Below are 17,173 nucleotides of genomic sequence, written 5' to 3'. Positions count from 1 at the left end.
ATGCAGCAACTAGCCAGCTATATCCACGAAGCTACAAAAAGTGTCTGAACTACATTTGAGCCAATACACAGTAGGCAAGTTTCAGTTTCTACGTTCATCAGTATAATACTAAGATCTTCTAAGCATCTGATTTGCAGAAACAAGCCAACAATTTCATGCTACTGAAAACAGATAACAATTGCTGCACAGGCTACTGAAAGAACTGCAGGCAAGTTCAAGGGTAGTGTATCCGAGCTGACAAGTATTCAAGCTAGTGTATCTGCTCTGTTCTCATCAGTACGATCAAGTGAACACCTTCCATGAGAAGAGAAACAGATAACAGTTGCTGCACAGGCTACTGAAAGAACTGCAAGGCTCTTACCTTGTGACCCAGTGGTGAAGACAACGATCTCCATGGTCTGCTCATCGTCAGGCAGATCTGTGACCAGAGGGGTCAGCCGCCCCTGGGAGCCGCCCCGCACGCACAATGCGATGTTGAGTTCGTCATGTTCACCCAATGCTCTTGCTATCTCCCTCCTCAGGTTGAACACGGACTGGCCATCGAACCATAACGTGCTCCAGACGAGCGGGTTGAAGCTCTCTTGATCAGCCGCCCGCCCGTACTGGATGCTCCGAGACACCGGTTGAGGCACAAGGCGATGGCGCCCCAACATCGTACCACCGAGGGGTACCATTGGAGGCTGTTGCAATGGAGCAGAAAATTCTGAATGAACAATTCTGAATACACGCCTTGATGAGGACAAAATGTCCTCAAGAGACTCACTTAGTTAACCAGACCTAAACTCCAAATATACATCATGTGAAAGAATTACAACATCTGAATGACAGGAATGATAACAAGCACTGCTCCTTAAGAGCAGAAAATTCTGAATACAAGCCTTGATGAGAACAAAATGCCCTTCGGACTCACTTAGATAACTAGTCCTAGACTCCAAATCTACATCATGTGAAAAAAGAAATAGAATATCTGAATGAGAGGATTGATAACAAGTACTGCATTCTACTTAGGAGCGCAATCTACAGTATTAGAACATCTGAACTGAAAAAGTAGTAAGCTTGGTAAAAAAAATGTACAAAGAATTGCATCATGATTCGGCAACTAAACAGCCTCATTAACGAGCAGAAGTCCTAGTTATGTACTTTTGATCTGGCAAGAAATGATCAAGAATCTGCCTATGGCGAACAGGGAACAGCTCTTATCCAAATATACATCATGCCAAAGAATTCCAATGCTAATCCCTAAAGCGAACCAAATACAGAGGAGCAAGAATTAAAAACCTAGAACCAGTGCTCCTTAGCAGCGCAGTCTACAGTATTAGAACATCTGAACTGAAGTAGTAATCTTGGTAAAAAAAATGTACAAAGAACTGTATCATGATTCAGTAACTAAACCAGCTTCATTAACGAGCAGAAGACCTAGTTATGAACTTTTGATCTGGCAAGAAATGACCAAAGACAGATGGCTATGGCGAACAGCTCAAGTTAAAGATACATCATGTCAAAGAATCCCAATGGTAATCCCTAAAGCGAACCAAATACAGAGGAGCAAGAATTAAGAACCTAGAACCACTGCTCCTTTGGAGCGCAGCCTACAATTCTAGAACGTCTGAACGAAAGAAGCAGTGATCTTGGTCTACAATGTACCAAGAATGGCAGCAAGATTCAGTAACTAACAGCCTCGTCAACAAGGAGAAGAATCCAACCATCAAGTCTGAGTAGTTCTTGACAAGAAAAATCGCAAACTCTGACAGGTTTTCCAAGAACCCTGCTCCGCCCAGACCGTTCAATGCAGAAGAGGACGGCGAGCTCACCGGAACTGCAGGTGGAAGTTCTGGCGGGTCCTGTCTCGGGGGGTTCGCCTCGACCATCCAGCTGATCTCGTCGTCCGGGTGCTCGAACCTGCGCCACGGGCCGTATCTTCGGTTGCGCATGACGACGCCGCCGGATCCGTCCTCCGCCTCGAAGGGCTCCCACAGGACGTCGCGGCGCTCCGGGTCGTCGTACACGCGCTGGATGACGCGGCCATGACCCCGCGGCGCGTCCTCGCGTGTGATGCAGAGGTACCGGCCGTAGGCGGCGCCGTGGAGGAGGACGTAGCTGGTGCCGCTGCGCACGAGGCGGTGCACTGCCCACACCGCGTTCAGCGACGCTCCGTGCGGGCTCATGGAGACGCCGTACCCGTCCTCGTCGGCGAAGAGGTACGCGCTGTCGATGCGGCTCCGCAGCCGCACGTGCGCCCCGTCGGCGAAGCGCTCCATCGCCGGCTGGTTCTTCTTCCTCGGGGGATGGAGGCGGACGGCGGCGAGGGCGAGGGCGTGGGCGTGGGTTTCTTGGCGCGGTGGCGAGGGGGAAGGGGAGGCAGAGGAGTTCGTTGGGACGGTTACGTTGGAGGCTTTGGGCTCAGAGGCGGGGGGAAGGGGAATTTCAAGCGCAGGTCGCCAGGTCGGTTGCCGGACATGCCAGCTGTGCACTGGCTGGTGGGGCCAGTCAAGCCCGCGATAGGAGTCGGTCAGCCAGCCCCTGCAGGCTGCAGGGACTGCCATGTGGGGCCACGGAAGCTGACGCTGGCGGCAGAAGCTGGAGATGATCTTTTTCGCTGCCCGTTCTTCAAGCACACAAGATCATGTTGGTTCTTGTTTCGAGTTGGGATTGTTCCCTCTTAAGATGGACGATTTGAAAAAAAATCCTCAGGTTACAACTCTAATGACTACAACAAGTACCTCTTCGACATGAAGACGAGCCCAATGGCAATCACAAAATTCAAGACCAGCATCAAGCAAGACCCAACCTTAGCTCCACCAACTGTGACCAGCAAGACATAGATCCAAATCCGTATTCGTGCCCGTCGAATTTGCTATCCGCAGGTACACAGATATTTTCTACCTGCTACCATCTCGACCTCTGCCCCCTCCCTATCTCTACCAAACTCCCTCGGTCACTACTCTCTCCTGTCCCGTCTCCTCTGTGAGGCCAGGAGCGAGCAAGCAGCTGACTAGGAGCCCCCAGGAGCAAGCGGTGGCCGGCGAAGCGCGGGTGGCAAAGCGCGGCCTAGAGCAAGCGCGGCCCGGCGCGCGTCAGGTGTCCAGGTGCGGGCGGCACTTCGACCAGGCACGGCGGCGGGCGTCCATGTGGCAGGCGGCTAGGCATGGCGTTGCGCAGCCAGGTGTGATGGTGAGCATCCAGGTGCGGCGGCCGGCAGCCTTTGCGGCAGCTCATGGCCGGCCAAGTAGGCGTAGACGTCAGGCGAAGGTTTGAGACGATGGGGTACCAAGTCGGCCCACGGGCCGTCAGGCCACACTTTGGGTGGGCACGTGCCAAGATTTGTGGTCCGATACTCGAGTCAGGTTGGGTGCATGCGAGCCGGCAGAAAAGGACATTGGGTTTCTTCTAGCTTGGCCCAAACCCATCCGGACCTGAGCTATGATCAGGCCTAGTAAAGATCGACGCAAGCTTGGCCAAGGACCTAGTCAAGGGCGGCATGTACGGCCGATGCGAGTCGGACTGGGAGGTGAGATCATCAGAAAATCCAACAGAGTCTGATTCCTTTTGAAATGCTTTTGTAAATATATTAAGATTTAGTTAGTTACATTTGGAACAAGCTTGTTGCGTCATGACTCGGAGTCTTTAGGTTCAGAGTATAAATAGTAAACCGCAAAAATAATGAACAATCAATACGTTTTCTTCGGCATCACGCCAAAACCCTAGGAATAGTAGCAGAGTAGTTTCCGGTGACTTCTTCGGCGAATAGGGTTGCATCGTTTCAATCTCCGGTTTTCTCATAAGCATCGTTTTACCGATCTCTCTTAAATTGAACATTGCTTTAATCTCTTGTTAGTTTTAATTGAGTTCACAAATTATCGATTTCTTTTTACTGCTCATAATGCTGCATCGTCTTTAATAGATTTCACAATCTATCCTACAATGATCATAGATCTATCAGCTTCAATCTAACCCTTTTACTGTAGTATTCCGATAGCCGATAGCATTCTCGATCATTGTCATATCTACAAATCATCTACTTGTGCTTTGTTATAGTTAATCTTATCGACTGATTCATTTAACCTGATTTTATTATCTTAGACTGTCTCGGTTAGATCCGATCTTTGATCGTTATCCTCCGGCATGCCCCTCTTCTCCATTTATCCAGATGTCCTCTGCACACACTACGGATGGAAAGCAGGAAGCACTCATTTCGTTTGGAGACTCTGGATAGTCTATAAAATTATAGCCATTCTTTTAGTCACTAATCTAATTCATAAATGGAAGGGTCGTGCCACCGTGGCATTAGATTCACGCCACATGCAATGGCGTGACAAAAAAAACTACTTCTTGGAAATCTATATGCGGCCAAATTATTTTTATTATTTTAGATTAAAAGGATTAAAAATAAAAAATTCTCATTTTGTTTGGATATTTTAGATAAAAAGGATTAAAAAATAAAAAAAATTCTCATTTCGTTTGGAGACTTTGGATAGTCTATAAAATTATAGCCATTATTTTAATCACAAATCTAATTATGTTATTTTAAAAAAATTAGTTGTTATATAAGATTAATCATAAGTTAAAAAAATTCAAAGTTTGAATCTTGAATTACATGGGTGCCCTTATTTTGGAGGCATATCTGAAATTCCGATTGCTGATGGATCGTCAAAATCTATTATCTTAGTATTTGGCCAATAAATGGAGCCTTCACGTTCGCTCTCAAGGCCTAAAATTTTCCTTTCCCGAAGAAAAATAGAAAAATAAAAATTATCCACCACTACCGTTATGATAAAATTAGCCTAAAATACCTTGTGCCTAATTAAAAATCACCCACCAATGCCATTATAAAAAATTAAATATAAAATACCATTTAGCTATGTATCAGTTACAAACATATATACTATTAATAAACACTAAAGTTAATAACAATCAATCAAAATAGAATGAAAATAAAAATAATTATATGCATAATATTATTAAAGCTCAACAAATCAAATTGTTATTACAGGTAGATCATATTTGAATTGTTTTAAACAATAATAAGACATAATTTATGATAATAAACAGGGTGATGTATGGTAAAAAAATAGTATAATCTTTAAGTAATGCAATTTTTTGAATTTTTAATATTAGCCACGCAAATGTGTGGGCTATACGCCTAGTACATCATATATAAGCATGAGAGAGTTGTGGAAAAGAAAATGATACATGCTAGAACGTGAATCACATGGCTTTTATTCTCGCAAAAAGAAGAGCGAAAATCATCCCATGTCAAATATATAGCGGATTTGGGCGTCTAGCCAAAAAGAATCCTATTTTGGCTACGACCTTCTCCATTACAATGTTCTCATACGCAGGAATACCCCCGTTAGCCGGTATTTGTAGCAAATTCTATTTGTTCTTCGCCGCTTTGGGTTGTGGGGCTTACTTCCTAGCCTCAGTGGGAGTAGTGTTTAGAAACCACACGTTTATCTGGATCATCTAGCATCCACATTCGCTCTCAAGGTCTAAAAATTCCCATATTAATTAGAAAAAAATAGAAAAATAAAAATTACCCACCATTGCCATTATGATAAAATTAGCCTAAAATACCCCTGTGCCTAATTAAAAATCACCAACCAATGCAATTATAAGAAATTAAATATAAAATATCATTTATCTATGTATCAGTTACAAACATATATACTATTAATAAAAACTAAAGCTAACAATAATCAATTAAAATAAAATAAAAATAATTACATGTATAATATTATTAAAGCTCAACAAATCAAATTATTATTATAGTCAGATCATATTTGAATTGTTTTAACTAACAATAAGACATAATTTATGATAATGGACATTGTGATGTATGGTAAAAAAATAATATAATTTTTAATTAAGGATACAACGGACATACAATTTTTTGAATTTTTAATACTAGCCACGCAAATGCGCGGCCTATACGCCTAGTACATCATATATATAAGCATGAGAGAGTTGTGGAAAAGAAAATGCTACATGCTAGAACGTGAATCACATGGCTTTTTTTTCTCGCAAAAAGAAGAGCGAAAATCACATGGTTTTTGTAGGAGAAAACCATGCCGGGCGCCCTTTGCACCCTCGTTGCCGCACCACCACAGTATCCGGCAGCAGAGGCGTGATCACCGCGCTCCTCATGTCGAACACGCCGCAGTCGCGGGTCGGATCGGCCGTGTCGTCGTCGTCGTTGTAGTCGCACACGAAGTAGATGCAGTCCTCCCGAGCTCCACACTCGGAAGCTGGGAGGGATCTCGATGACTGCCTGCTCACGAAGAGCGCCCGGCCTCCCAGATCGCCGACCCTCCTCCACCTGACACCGGAACCGGTGGCGCTCAGGTCGGCCTCAAAGACTTCAAAGGAGAGGGTGCGGCTGTGCTTCACCCTCTCATTAGCCGGCAAGGTGGACAAGCATCCGATCAGTCGCCTTACCTGCAGCACCTTGCCACTGGATTCTGCGAGGTAGCCCCAGTACACGCAGACGTGGCTCTCGCCGGCAATGGACCGGCAAATGAGCCCCGGATTATCGACGGCGTCGACTATGCGTTCTATGTGCGGGACTGTTGCAGTTGGCTCGCCTTTGGAGCTCGAACCGGGCTCAATGGCGTAGAGCTTGCTGGGTGAGAGAGCATACAGCTTCCCATCGAAGAACCCAACATCGCAGATGCGGTCGCGATCGGGAACTGTGAATGTGGTGGCACTGGCATCCCGGAGCCGGCAGAAAGAAATTGCAGCCTCGAAACAGCTGGTAATGGTCAGTACAGCGAAAGGGGAATCTGGCGACAGGTCCTCCTGGGTGGAGAGCAGCACCAGCTTGAATGAGATCGGGTGTCCCGGCAGACCGGAATCAGATTGCTCAGGGAACTGCACAGCGTCTCCGGAGAAAGGGTTCACCAGCGAGAACTCGCCGCTGGAGCGCTCGAGGAAGAGCCAGCTCCCCACGGAGCCGTGGCAGACAGCGTCCTCCGGCACAGGCATGCGGTGGATTTCGCCGCCTGGGACGCTAATGAAGGTGCCGTCGGGGAGGTTCAGCCACGGGAGTGGAGGGGGCAGGGGCTCCTGCCGAGCAGCGCGGCGCCACGGGCGGCAGACTGCTCCAAACCGAACGCGGTCAGCTAGAGGGAGCCGCCCGACGATGAGGCCCAGGAGCTCCGGCTGGAAGTCTGCCCAGGACAGGCAGTGCCTGGCGGCCATCGTGCAGGATTGAGACGTTACCTGGGCACGGTGTTGGGAGGCAAAGGGGGAAGAGGACATGGAGATTTATAGCCCCCCTAGCCGGTGTCACACAGACCTCGAACGTGTCTGGGATTCGGATTCTGCACGGGAAGATCCCGGCCGGAATTCTGCGTGCGGCGTGCCAACTCCACCAATTCGGACTCTGCTCGGACGGTGGCAGTCGGACGCGAGTGTCAGTTATGCCTTATGCGTCTATGACCTAAACAGCAGAATCGGACTCAGATTCTGCAAGCGTGGAACGAACGCACGTCGATCGTCGAGTCCGACTGCAAAAACTCATTAGCCGCTGCCGTGCCCCTTCATTCATATAGCCACCACCACCATGCCCAAGGCATCCACTAGTGTTTCGGGTTTCGACGTGTCTCTCTTGCGGCTGCAAACCAGCTTCGTCGCCGGCGCAAGATCCGCTGTCAGCTTCAGCACTGCCACCAGGGGCGTAGCTAGAGGGTGGTCCGGGTGGGCCATGGACCACCCTAGGAATCTAGCCCAAGGCACATGACCCTTGTTTAGCAATTCAAATCGATTGATTCTGAAGAAAAAAAGACATCGCTCCTGGTGTTCATCGCCTCCTTTCGCTATGGCGATGTTCTGCATTCAATTTTTCCTCAAGACAACAGTGTGACGCTTACTGAAATCCAATCATGGAGGGTCAGAAAACAAGCCACTGGACCACCCTAAACTGAAATCCTAGCTACACCAATGACTGCCACTGGCCATGGGGAAGAGGAAGTCGAGGAGCTCCAAGTCGATGGTGGCGCCCAAGAAGCCGCCGAAGCTGGACACGGAGTTCGCCTGCCCGTTCTGCGGCCTCCCCGACGCCGTCGGGTGCCTCATCGACCTGAAGCACAGGTTCGCCAGGGCGTCGTGCCGCATCTGCCAGGAGAGCTACGCCACCAGGGCCAACGCCCTGACGGTGCCCGTCGACGTCTACAGCGAGTGGATCGACGCCTGCGTGGACGCCAACGAGGGCGTCGCCCACCGCCGCTGCCGGCCGCGCCTGGCTGACGCCGGAGTCCACGAAGACGACGTGTGATCGTGCTGTGGAATTTACTAGTTTCAAGTAGTTTCAGGCATAGGTTAATTTGTGGTTTTTGCCGTTCTTTTGGTGCCCGGGATTGCAGGGCAGAAAGGAGCAGACATGTGATTGTTTTACATGAAGTTGTGGATCCGGTTAGATGGTTCTGCTTAAGTTGCAGAGAAAATTTCACACGAGTGTCTCTTTTTTCTTTCTCATCCAAACTTGGTTGATGTGTACTCGACTACTCGTGCACAGAATTTTTTTGTTGCCTACGTGATGAGGTACAGCAATATATAGGTTACAACTGGTTAGATATGTGCAGGAACAAACTTGGAAACGAAACCTAAACGGGGCAACATGGCACCTCTGGTGGGAATCCGACAATAGCAACTGATGAAGGGGAAAGAACAAAGGGCCTCAGCATAGGGAAGCCATAGCCAACAGCCTCCCTTCTTCTTCCTCATCTCCGGTGGGCGGTGGCGGTCTGCGAGCTAGGAAAGGGGGAGGGGTGGCCGGCGAGGGATGGTTGGTGGGGGAAACGGCTGGTAGGGAGGCCGCCGGCAGGCGGGGTGGTGGATGGCGATGGCGGAACTTAATTTTTTGGGTTGTTGGGGCTTCCATGACCGTCGATCTTAGAGGAGGGGTCGGGGTGGCGGCGGCCCGGCGGTGGTGGCAGGTTGGGCGGTGGAGGGTGATGAGGCGGCGCTCGGGGTGGCGGCGGGTTAAATGTATGTATATCTCTGAACCCGAGCCCACCTTCTCCTTTTGACTCCGTCAGTTTATCCCACCGTATCTAGTGCATCTTCTTGTCATTCTCCTAGTTACTCCACCAATACCTACCAATCATTGTACTAATCTAGCCACATAGCTCCTTTGTGATATCAAAACATCCCATTGCAAAGGTTGGGATTGCCTGCACAACAGCTTTAATCAAAATTTCCTTCCCAGCCCGCGAGACCAATTTCTCCTTCCAACCTTGAATGTGAGACCATATTCTTTCTTTCAAATATGCGAACACTTTTCTTTTGCTGTTACCCACATACATCGTGTCAGACCCGGGGCAGCGGGACTGCTTATAGGCATGGAATGTTCTAGAGTAAGGGATAGCGCATGGATATACCTTATCTCTTTTGTAACTACCCGAATAGGCGTAGAACTAGCTGCAGTACAAAAGAAACTACCCGATTGTGTTGTATTAGGACTCCAATTGTACTCGGCTAGGACTTTCCATGTAACCCTGTCCCCCCGGATATATAAGGGCGGGCAGGGACCCCCTCAAATCATCAACACCTAAGGCAATACAAACAATCACACAGGACATAGGGTATTACGCAACTCGCGGCCCGAACCTGTCTAAATCTTTGTGTTCCTTGCACCGTCGAGTTCCAGAGCAGTCAATCCCCACCTACAAACCTTACTGCTAAGGGTATCCCTGAGCAAGCTTGGCGGTAAACACCGACAGCCGACGTGCCAGGTAGGGGAGTCGGTGAAAGGCCCTTGTTTGATTTTGGTAATTGAATGACAACTTAGGTAGACTAATAAGTATTCATGTTGAGATACACAGGTGATTAGTCCACACAAAGACACTAGTATGAGCAATATGTGCCATGGAGGAAAATAGCTAAGGGTTGATGCTATGCTCATATAGTGTGATAAAGGAACTCATTGCATATGAGACATGACATGGAGTCATGTGACCAAAGTGGAGAAGATAAAGACAAGGCTTGGCTTGATGGACCGGTTGTAATGGTGAAGGGTAAGTCAAGGCTTTGAAGTGATGGACCGCGAGGTGGTGAAGCTTGGGCAAGACTTGGCACCGATGGACCGAGGCGACGGTGAAGAGCGAGTAAGGTCAAGATCGATGGACCAAAGAGGTCATGTGATGATATGGAGTGGATCATATCTTTCAAGGAAGATCAAGCCAAGTGTTGACTCATGATGATGATCAAAAGGCTTGATGGAGTTTGGTGCTTGTGTGGCATCAACATTTGGGAAGATGAAATGGAATGCACAAGTCAAAGGTATGACTTGTAGGGCATTTCATTTCACCGGTCAAAGGTTGTGTAGAGAAGTGCATGACCAAATTTAGGATAGATGGCCGTACTATCAAGAGGGGCAAACTTGTTTGCATATCGGTCATCTAGTGCCACTTGAGCGATCTAACATTGCGATGTTGCTAGGATCGAGTGGCGTGGTGAGATCAAGTGAAAATCCTTTAAAAAATGATTGTGAAAATGCTAACATACATGCACATGGTGTTGTTCACTTGGTGTTGTTGGCACATTTACAAATGAGAAGGTGTTGGATTTGATGTTGATCAACTTGGGGAAGGAAGAAAGGCTTTTCGGTGTTCTCCGGAAACTAGGTTGGCTCTTGGAGTGGAATACTATTTTTATCCATTGTGTTTTGGATTAAATATTTAGTTAGATTGTGTAGTCCTCTGAATAAACTTTCCATAGAGTCCAAGATCACCTAATTTGGACATCGGAGCTAAGAGTTATGAGCGTTTTACCGAGAAACATTTATGCTGTAAATAGACCTGCGGACGGTCCGCTTCAGGATGGAGGACAGTCCGCCATTGTCTCATTTGAGCTCGAACAAAATCTTTTTTTGGCTCTAGATGGTGGTCCAAAATGAACTGCAGACCGTCCGGTCCATGGGGGCGGACGGTTCGCCTTTAAAAGCAGAAACGGGCGCAGAAACTTGGTATTCTGTCTTGGGTGTCCAAATTGTACTGCGGACGGTCTGGCCCTTGGGAGCGGACGGTCCGGCCCTTGGGAGCGGATGGTCCGCCTCCTACTGAAATTTCTGGGACAAAAACCTTGTAGGTTCTGGTGGTTTGCACGAAGTGAAGGGCGAACGGTCCGCCCAAGGGGGGCGGACGGTCCACCCCTCAACTTTCAGTTTGCCCAGAGACGCTGTCTCTCTGAGTGTTCGGAGTGTTTGAACGGCGGACGGTCCACCCCTAGGGCGCAGACAGTCTGCGAAGGGCTCTAACAGTCGACTTTGACACGTAATCATTGTGTTTCTAGCCTTTGGTTTTGAATGGCAGACGGTCCGGTCTTTGTGAGGCGGACGGTCTGCGAAAGCTCTTCTTTCACGGGATTTGAGTGTAACGGCTAGTTTGGGGCCTCCCTCTATAAATAGAGGGTGTGGCCGGCCATTTGAGAAGTAGAGCACCATGGGGACTTGGTGTCCTTGTGTGAGAGTGCTTGAGAGCCCTCCAACTCACTTGAGTTTAGAGCAAATCATATTCGCTAAGTGAGAGAGCGATTCTAGTGCGTTGCTTTGAGAGATTGCAAGGGATTGACACTAGGTGATCGAGTTGCAAGCCGATGGTTCTTGTTACTCTTGGAGGTTGCCACCTCCTAGACGGCTTGGTGGTGTGTCTCCATTGTGAAGCCCACAAGAAGGTTGTGCGGTGCTCCGGAGAGGTGATTGTGAGGGGAATTGTGCTCACCCCGCGGGAGCCGCGAAGAGCAACTCTAGTTGAGCGAGACGTGAAGAGCAATAAGTGGTCCGGCCGGATCATGTACTAAAGCTTGGTGTGAGCACTCCATGTGGGAGAGTGTTACTTGAGAGTCACCACTAGCAAGAGGATCGGCGGCAACCTTGGAGCTTGTCTCAACGGGGATTATCTTGGTGGCAACCAAGTGAACATCGGGATAAAAATCTCCGTGTCAACTTTGTCTACTCTTCTCGTGGTTTGCATTCTCCAAATTACAAGCCTTGTATTTACATTAATATATATCTTGTGCTTGTGTAGTTGCTCTAGTGATTAGTTAGCTTGTGTAGCTTGCTAATCATCTTCCCGCTTGTGTAGCATAGAAGTAAAGATCCTAGTGTAGCTAATTAGCTTGTGTAGCTTAATTAGTTGTTGTGCTTAGTTTGTGTAGCTAATAATTTTTGAGCTCTCTAGTTTGGTTTGTGTAGCCTTACTTTTGAGAACTACTAGTTGTGTTAGTTTTTGTGAACTTTGCATACTAGTATGTGTAGGAGCTCTCCGGTTGTTTGAGTACTAGATGCATAGCCTTGTGTGACCTTACAAACTAGAATTGTGTAGGTGAGCTCTACCTAGCCCGGCACCTTAGTTGCTTAATTAGGATCTTTTGTAAGGTGCAAATTATAGATAGAGGGGTATAGTCTTGGCTAGATCGATTAGTTTAATTCCGCACTTGTTTCGGTTAGCCGGAAATGTCTAAAATTTTAGAAAGGACTATTCAACTCCCCTCTAGTCCGCCATCACAACCCTACAGTCGGCGAGTTCATCAGCGAATTCGATGGCCGAATCAAGCGACGTCAACTATGTGCCTGAGGGCACAACCCTTGTTTTCGGTTCTTGGGCTTGCACGGCTGACGCCTCGGGCGGCTTCTCCAGCCACCTTGTCACGCCCAACTCGCCTAAACCGAAAACCACTCCCAAATCCGCCGACGTCTGTAAGATTGCAGAACTCGACGGAAAGAAAGCTCCACCTGAGCTCAGCTCGGATAAAGCAGAAAACGTGTCAACTCCAACTCGATCTCTCGGGTCAGTCGAGTTCGACACAAACCCTGACTCCGACAAACCTCACTTTTCCGAAACCCTCGGAAAGTACCTGACTTATCTCAAGTCAATCAAACGCCCCAAGATCAACAACTCAGAACTATTCGATGGAGTAGATCGAGTTTCATGATCGATAGAGGGATGCATCAAGCTTGCAGAATCTGCTCTTGGCTCATCAGAAACATAGCAGAACCCAGAAGCATTGAACCCACCATCGGAATGGTCATGTGATATGCTCTCAGGGGTCGATCGAGTAGACTCTACACTCGTCGACTGCATTAAAATAGCTGAAAGCACTTTGCAGAAGAAAAAACAGAAATCGGGAGGAGGAATCTGCGGGGGATCTGGAAAGACAAACCCCCGGCTTGTTCGGATGGGACCGTCTTTCTCCAGGAAACCTCAGAATCCTTCACCGAAACCTGCTCACAGTCGGATACCTCAACCAGATGAATCCCTGTTCGACCAGGACTTTGATCAATTCATGAACAGCCTCGACAACTTTGAACCATTCGACGATCTCGAAAATTGGTTAGATAATGTTGACTTGTTCATGGATGCTATGGCCCAACCGCCCCAGAATGCTGACACCCTCTGGGAACTGGCCAAGCTTAAAAAGGGAAAATCCAAAGCTTCAGAAGAAACCAGCAAGTCGATTTTCAACAGACCCTGAATCAAGGAGCCTGAAGGATTGACTCCCACTCAATTATGGCTACATTGGATGAACGAGAACGCCCTCTGCGTAGATATGGGCATACCGCTTCTTGCTCACCCAAAGCACACATACTCTAAAATCGGTGGCTTAACCGATTCTGACTCCGAGTACTCTTCTTACCCGGAGGATGAACTGGACGACCTGATCCAGTACAGTAAGGAAGTCGAATCCAACCCGACTAAGAATCCCAAGTCCGATTAGGACTCTCTCCCAAACTTGGTCATATATGCAACGCCGCAAGGACGGACAGTACATCTGAAGAAGACAAGATCCTAACGCCTCCCAGCCAACGGATCTTCCCTTCCAGCAGAGCACTCCTTTAGACCCGTCCTCAAGCAAAAAAGACCAAGAAATCCAAGATCTTTGCCGTGAAATCCTCATGGTTCGCATCTCCGAAGTCCATGAACCTGAGGATGGCTCCACGGAGCGTCTCAACCTCGACTACTACAATTCTGATGATTTCGACGACTATCTTTCCGACAACATGGAAACTACTCCCCCCACGATCACAGAAGCCCAAGCTACTACCAAGCAAGTTCCGCCTACACCTCCTCCAGCAGTAACAGTCACTGTGCAGTTGGAAGAGCAGATCCCACTAGAAGATCTTTACGAGCGTCGTCGCGTGCTTAACCAGAAGAGGGCGTTCAGGCACCAGCGCCTCGCTAACCGCCAGCAGAAATAGCAAGGTGACAACTACGACTACTCCAATTGCGACCTCCGCAATGTGATCAATGTCGATCGCAACGCACGCAACGTCATCATCTCAAGAAGAAAGGAGCGTGAGGAAACAGAGGCTTACATCCCTTCTTCCAACTATCGCATCCCACCACAGGCTTCTTCATCCTTCAAGAAGCGCAAGCCACCAAGTACTTGGCTCTCGCTCGTCTGACCCATACCCCGTCATAAAAAACTACTCTGAAAGCCATGCTCTACACTAGAGCAGCAATCGAGTAGTTTCATGGTTTACCGCGAGTACTCTTACGGCATTTTCATCTTGGGTAACCCGACGGGGTTCATCCTAACAGACTGTCCTAAGAGTTACTCTAGTCCTTGGGTAGGACACCTTACTCACCGGCTCGAGTAAGTTTTGGACATCCTTCTGACATTTTCGTCTTGGGTAACCCGACAGGGTTCACCCTAAGAGACCTGTCTTAAGGATTACTCCAGTCCTTGATTAGGACACCTTACTCGCTAGCTCGAGTAGGTTTTGGATACTCATTTGATATTTTCGTCTTGGATAACTCGACGGGGTTCACCCTAACAGACTTGTCCTAAGAGTTACTCCAGTCCTTAGTTAGGACACCCTACTCGCTGGCTCGAGTAGGTTTTGGATATCCTTTCGGTATTTTCATCTTGGATAACCCGACGGGGTTCATCCTAACAGACCTGCCTTAAGGATTACTCCAGTCCCTGGTTAAGGACACCCTACTCGCTGACTCAAGTAGGTTTTGGATATTCTTTGGACATTTTCGTCTTGGATAACTCGACGGGGTTCATCCTAACAGACTTGTCCTAAGAGTTACTCCAGTCATCGGGTAGGACATCTTACTCGCCTTGCTCGAGTAAGTTTCGGATATTTCTAAAATATTTTCGTCTTGGATAACTCGACGGAGTTCATCCTAACAGGTCTATTTCAGAAATCAATCCAGTCCTAGTATAGGACATGCTACTCGCTGGAACGAGTAGTTCGAGGTATTTTCATAAAATGTTATATTCTACTTGGATGACCAAACAAGGTCTATCCTAACTGGTCAACTTCGAAAATTCCCCAAGGAGCACAAAATAAAGTTCTTGATACTCAAAAATAGGTTGACGCGAGTCTTCTGTTCGCTTAGACTACTAAGGGAGTTTCGACTACAGAACCTTTTTGGCCTCGAGTACTTGACGGGTACTACTCGCTTGCTCGAGATACCAAAAGAGTCATATTTTCCCTTAGTACTCTGAGTAGTTGACGAAGAGTCTCCAGTTTACTTATCTATCAAAGAACATCTTCTAAGCTCCTAACACTTCAAGTACTCGATAAGAGTTATCCTTTGGTTGATTGGACAATCAAATCCATAAGAGCACCACTCTAACCTATATATTTCTTTCTCAAAAAGAAATCTGGATTAAGCCACGGCTTAAAACACTATGTTAAGTGTTTTTCCCACTTGGTTAATCCTACGGGATTCAATCCTAACCAGTCAAGCACTAGAGTTCTGATTCAGAACCATACAACTCGATCCTATTCGAGAATACTCTGCCTCCTAAGGCACCTACGGATACAACCCTTCACATCCACTATCATAATTGAGTAGGTGTTGTCGGTGTTTACCACCAGGCCTGCTCAGGGATACCCTTAGCAGTAAGCTTTGTAGGTAGGGATCGACTGCTCTCGAACTCGATGGTGCAAGGAACACAAAGATTTAGACATGTTCAGGCCGTGAGTTGCGTAATACCCTACGTCCTATGTGGTTGTTTGTATTGCCTTAGGTGTTGATGATGTTTTGAGGGGGTCCCTGCCCGCCCTTATATATATCCGGGGGACAGGATTACATGGAAAGTCCTAGCCGAGTACAGTTGGAGTCCTACTACAATACAGTCGGGTAGTTTCCTTTGTACTGCAGCTAGTTCTACGTCTATTCGGGTAGTTATAAGAGAGGTAAGGTACATCCATGAATTATCCCTTACTCTAGAATATTCTATGCCTATAAGCAGTCCCGCTACCACGGGTCTGACAACTGGTTGCTTCTAGGCCTTCCTTCAGATATGTCGAGTAGTCCTCCAAGTACTTCTAGTTGTTCCGAGGCTGTGAGTTGCTCAAGCCCCGAAATCTTGATCATATATGGTGTGTGAAGTACTCATGCTCCATATGGAGTAGCGGGGCCTTAGGTTGAATCACAGAATCAGCCTGAGGGTCACTTCAGTCCTTTTTCTTCATTATTTTCCAAAAAGTTTGAAAAATAAATTTCTGATGCACGTATCCCGCAGCCCCCGAGCCTTAAATCAAAATCCCTTATTCTGCGGGTAGCCCCCGAGGAAAGATTTGGAATTAAGGATTTAAGATGTGGCATCAGATTTTATTCTTCATAATATCTATAGGATTCATCAGATCTGGTATCCGAAAAGACCTCTTTTTCCGGTAAAAAAATCCCAAAAAATGATTTGATTGGATACGCAATACTGATTGCACCCGAAATATCCTTAGAAATAAAACCTGGGATGTATATCTTTTTACTGCGTGCTCACATGAGACTTGTACTGTATGGAGAATCTACATTATTACGCTCATGAATGCTGCCACTGTAGCGTCACGAGTTGTCCTCCAGTACAGTCCCTTGCGGCTATAAAAAGGTGGGAGAGAGTCCTTTGCTAGAAGCACCAGTATTCTGAAGCTATGGCTTGCATTTGGTGTTCTTGCTCTCGCCCTCCTGAAATTTGTGTAGTTCTTTCCAACAAAAGATACTAGAAGAGAACTTGCGAGTGACAAAAGAAGTCCCTGCTGCCTCATCCTGCAACCCCAATGCTCTCATCATAGTTGTGACACTTCATGATGAGATCAATCCGCCCACTCCTGAACCCCAATCTGGCCATCATAGCTTGGAGAAAAGGCCATTCCATCTGATCATAAGCTTTACTCATATCAAGTTTAACCGCGGCAAACCCCTCCTTCCCTCCCTTC

General features: G+C 47.5%; 2 protein-coding genes across 2 annotated transcripts; one reads left to right on the top strand and one right to left on the bottom strand.

Moving 5' to 3' along the window:
* Nucleotides 1–6,039: 6,039 nt before the first annotated feature.
* Nucleotides 6,040–7,197, bottom strand: LOC120670505. The gene has a single exon (XM_039950617.1). The coding sequence runs from the start codon at nt 7,195–7,197 to the stop codon at nt 6,040–6,042; it is 1,158 nt and encodes a 385-aa protein (XP_039806551.1).
* A 757-nt stretch (nt 7,198–7,954) lies between these two features.
* On the top strand, nt 7,955–8,272 carry LOC120670504 (transcription elongation factor 1 homolog). Its single transcript, XM_039950615.1, has one exon. The coding sequence runs from the start codon at nt 7,955–7,957 to the stop codon at nt 8,270–8,272; it is 318 nt and encodes a 105-aa protein (XP_039806549.1).
* Nucleotides 8,273–17,173: the final 8,901 nt, after the last annotated feature.

The sequence above is a fragment of the Panicum virgatum genome, chromosome 4N, assembly GCF_016808335.1.
Source record: "Panicum virgatum strain AP13 chromosome 4N, P.virgatum_v5, whole genome shotgun sequence".
Lineage (NCBI taxonomy): Eukaryota > Viridiplantae > Streptophyta > Magnoliopsida > Poales > Poaceae > Panicum > Panicum virgatum.
Note: the sequence above shows the minus strand (reverse complement) of the source record. Positions and strands in the feature narration are given on the sequence as shown.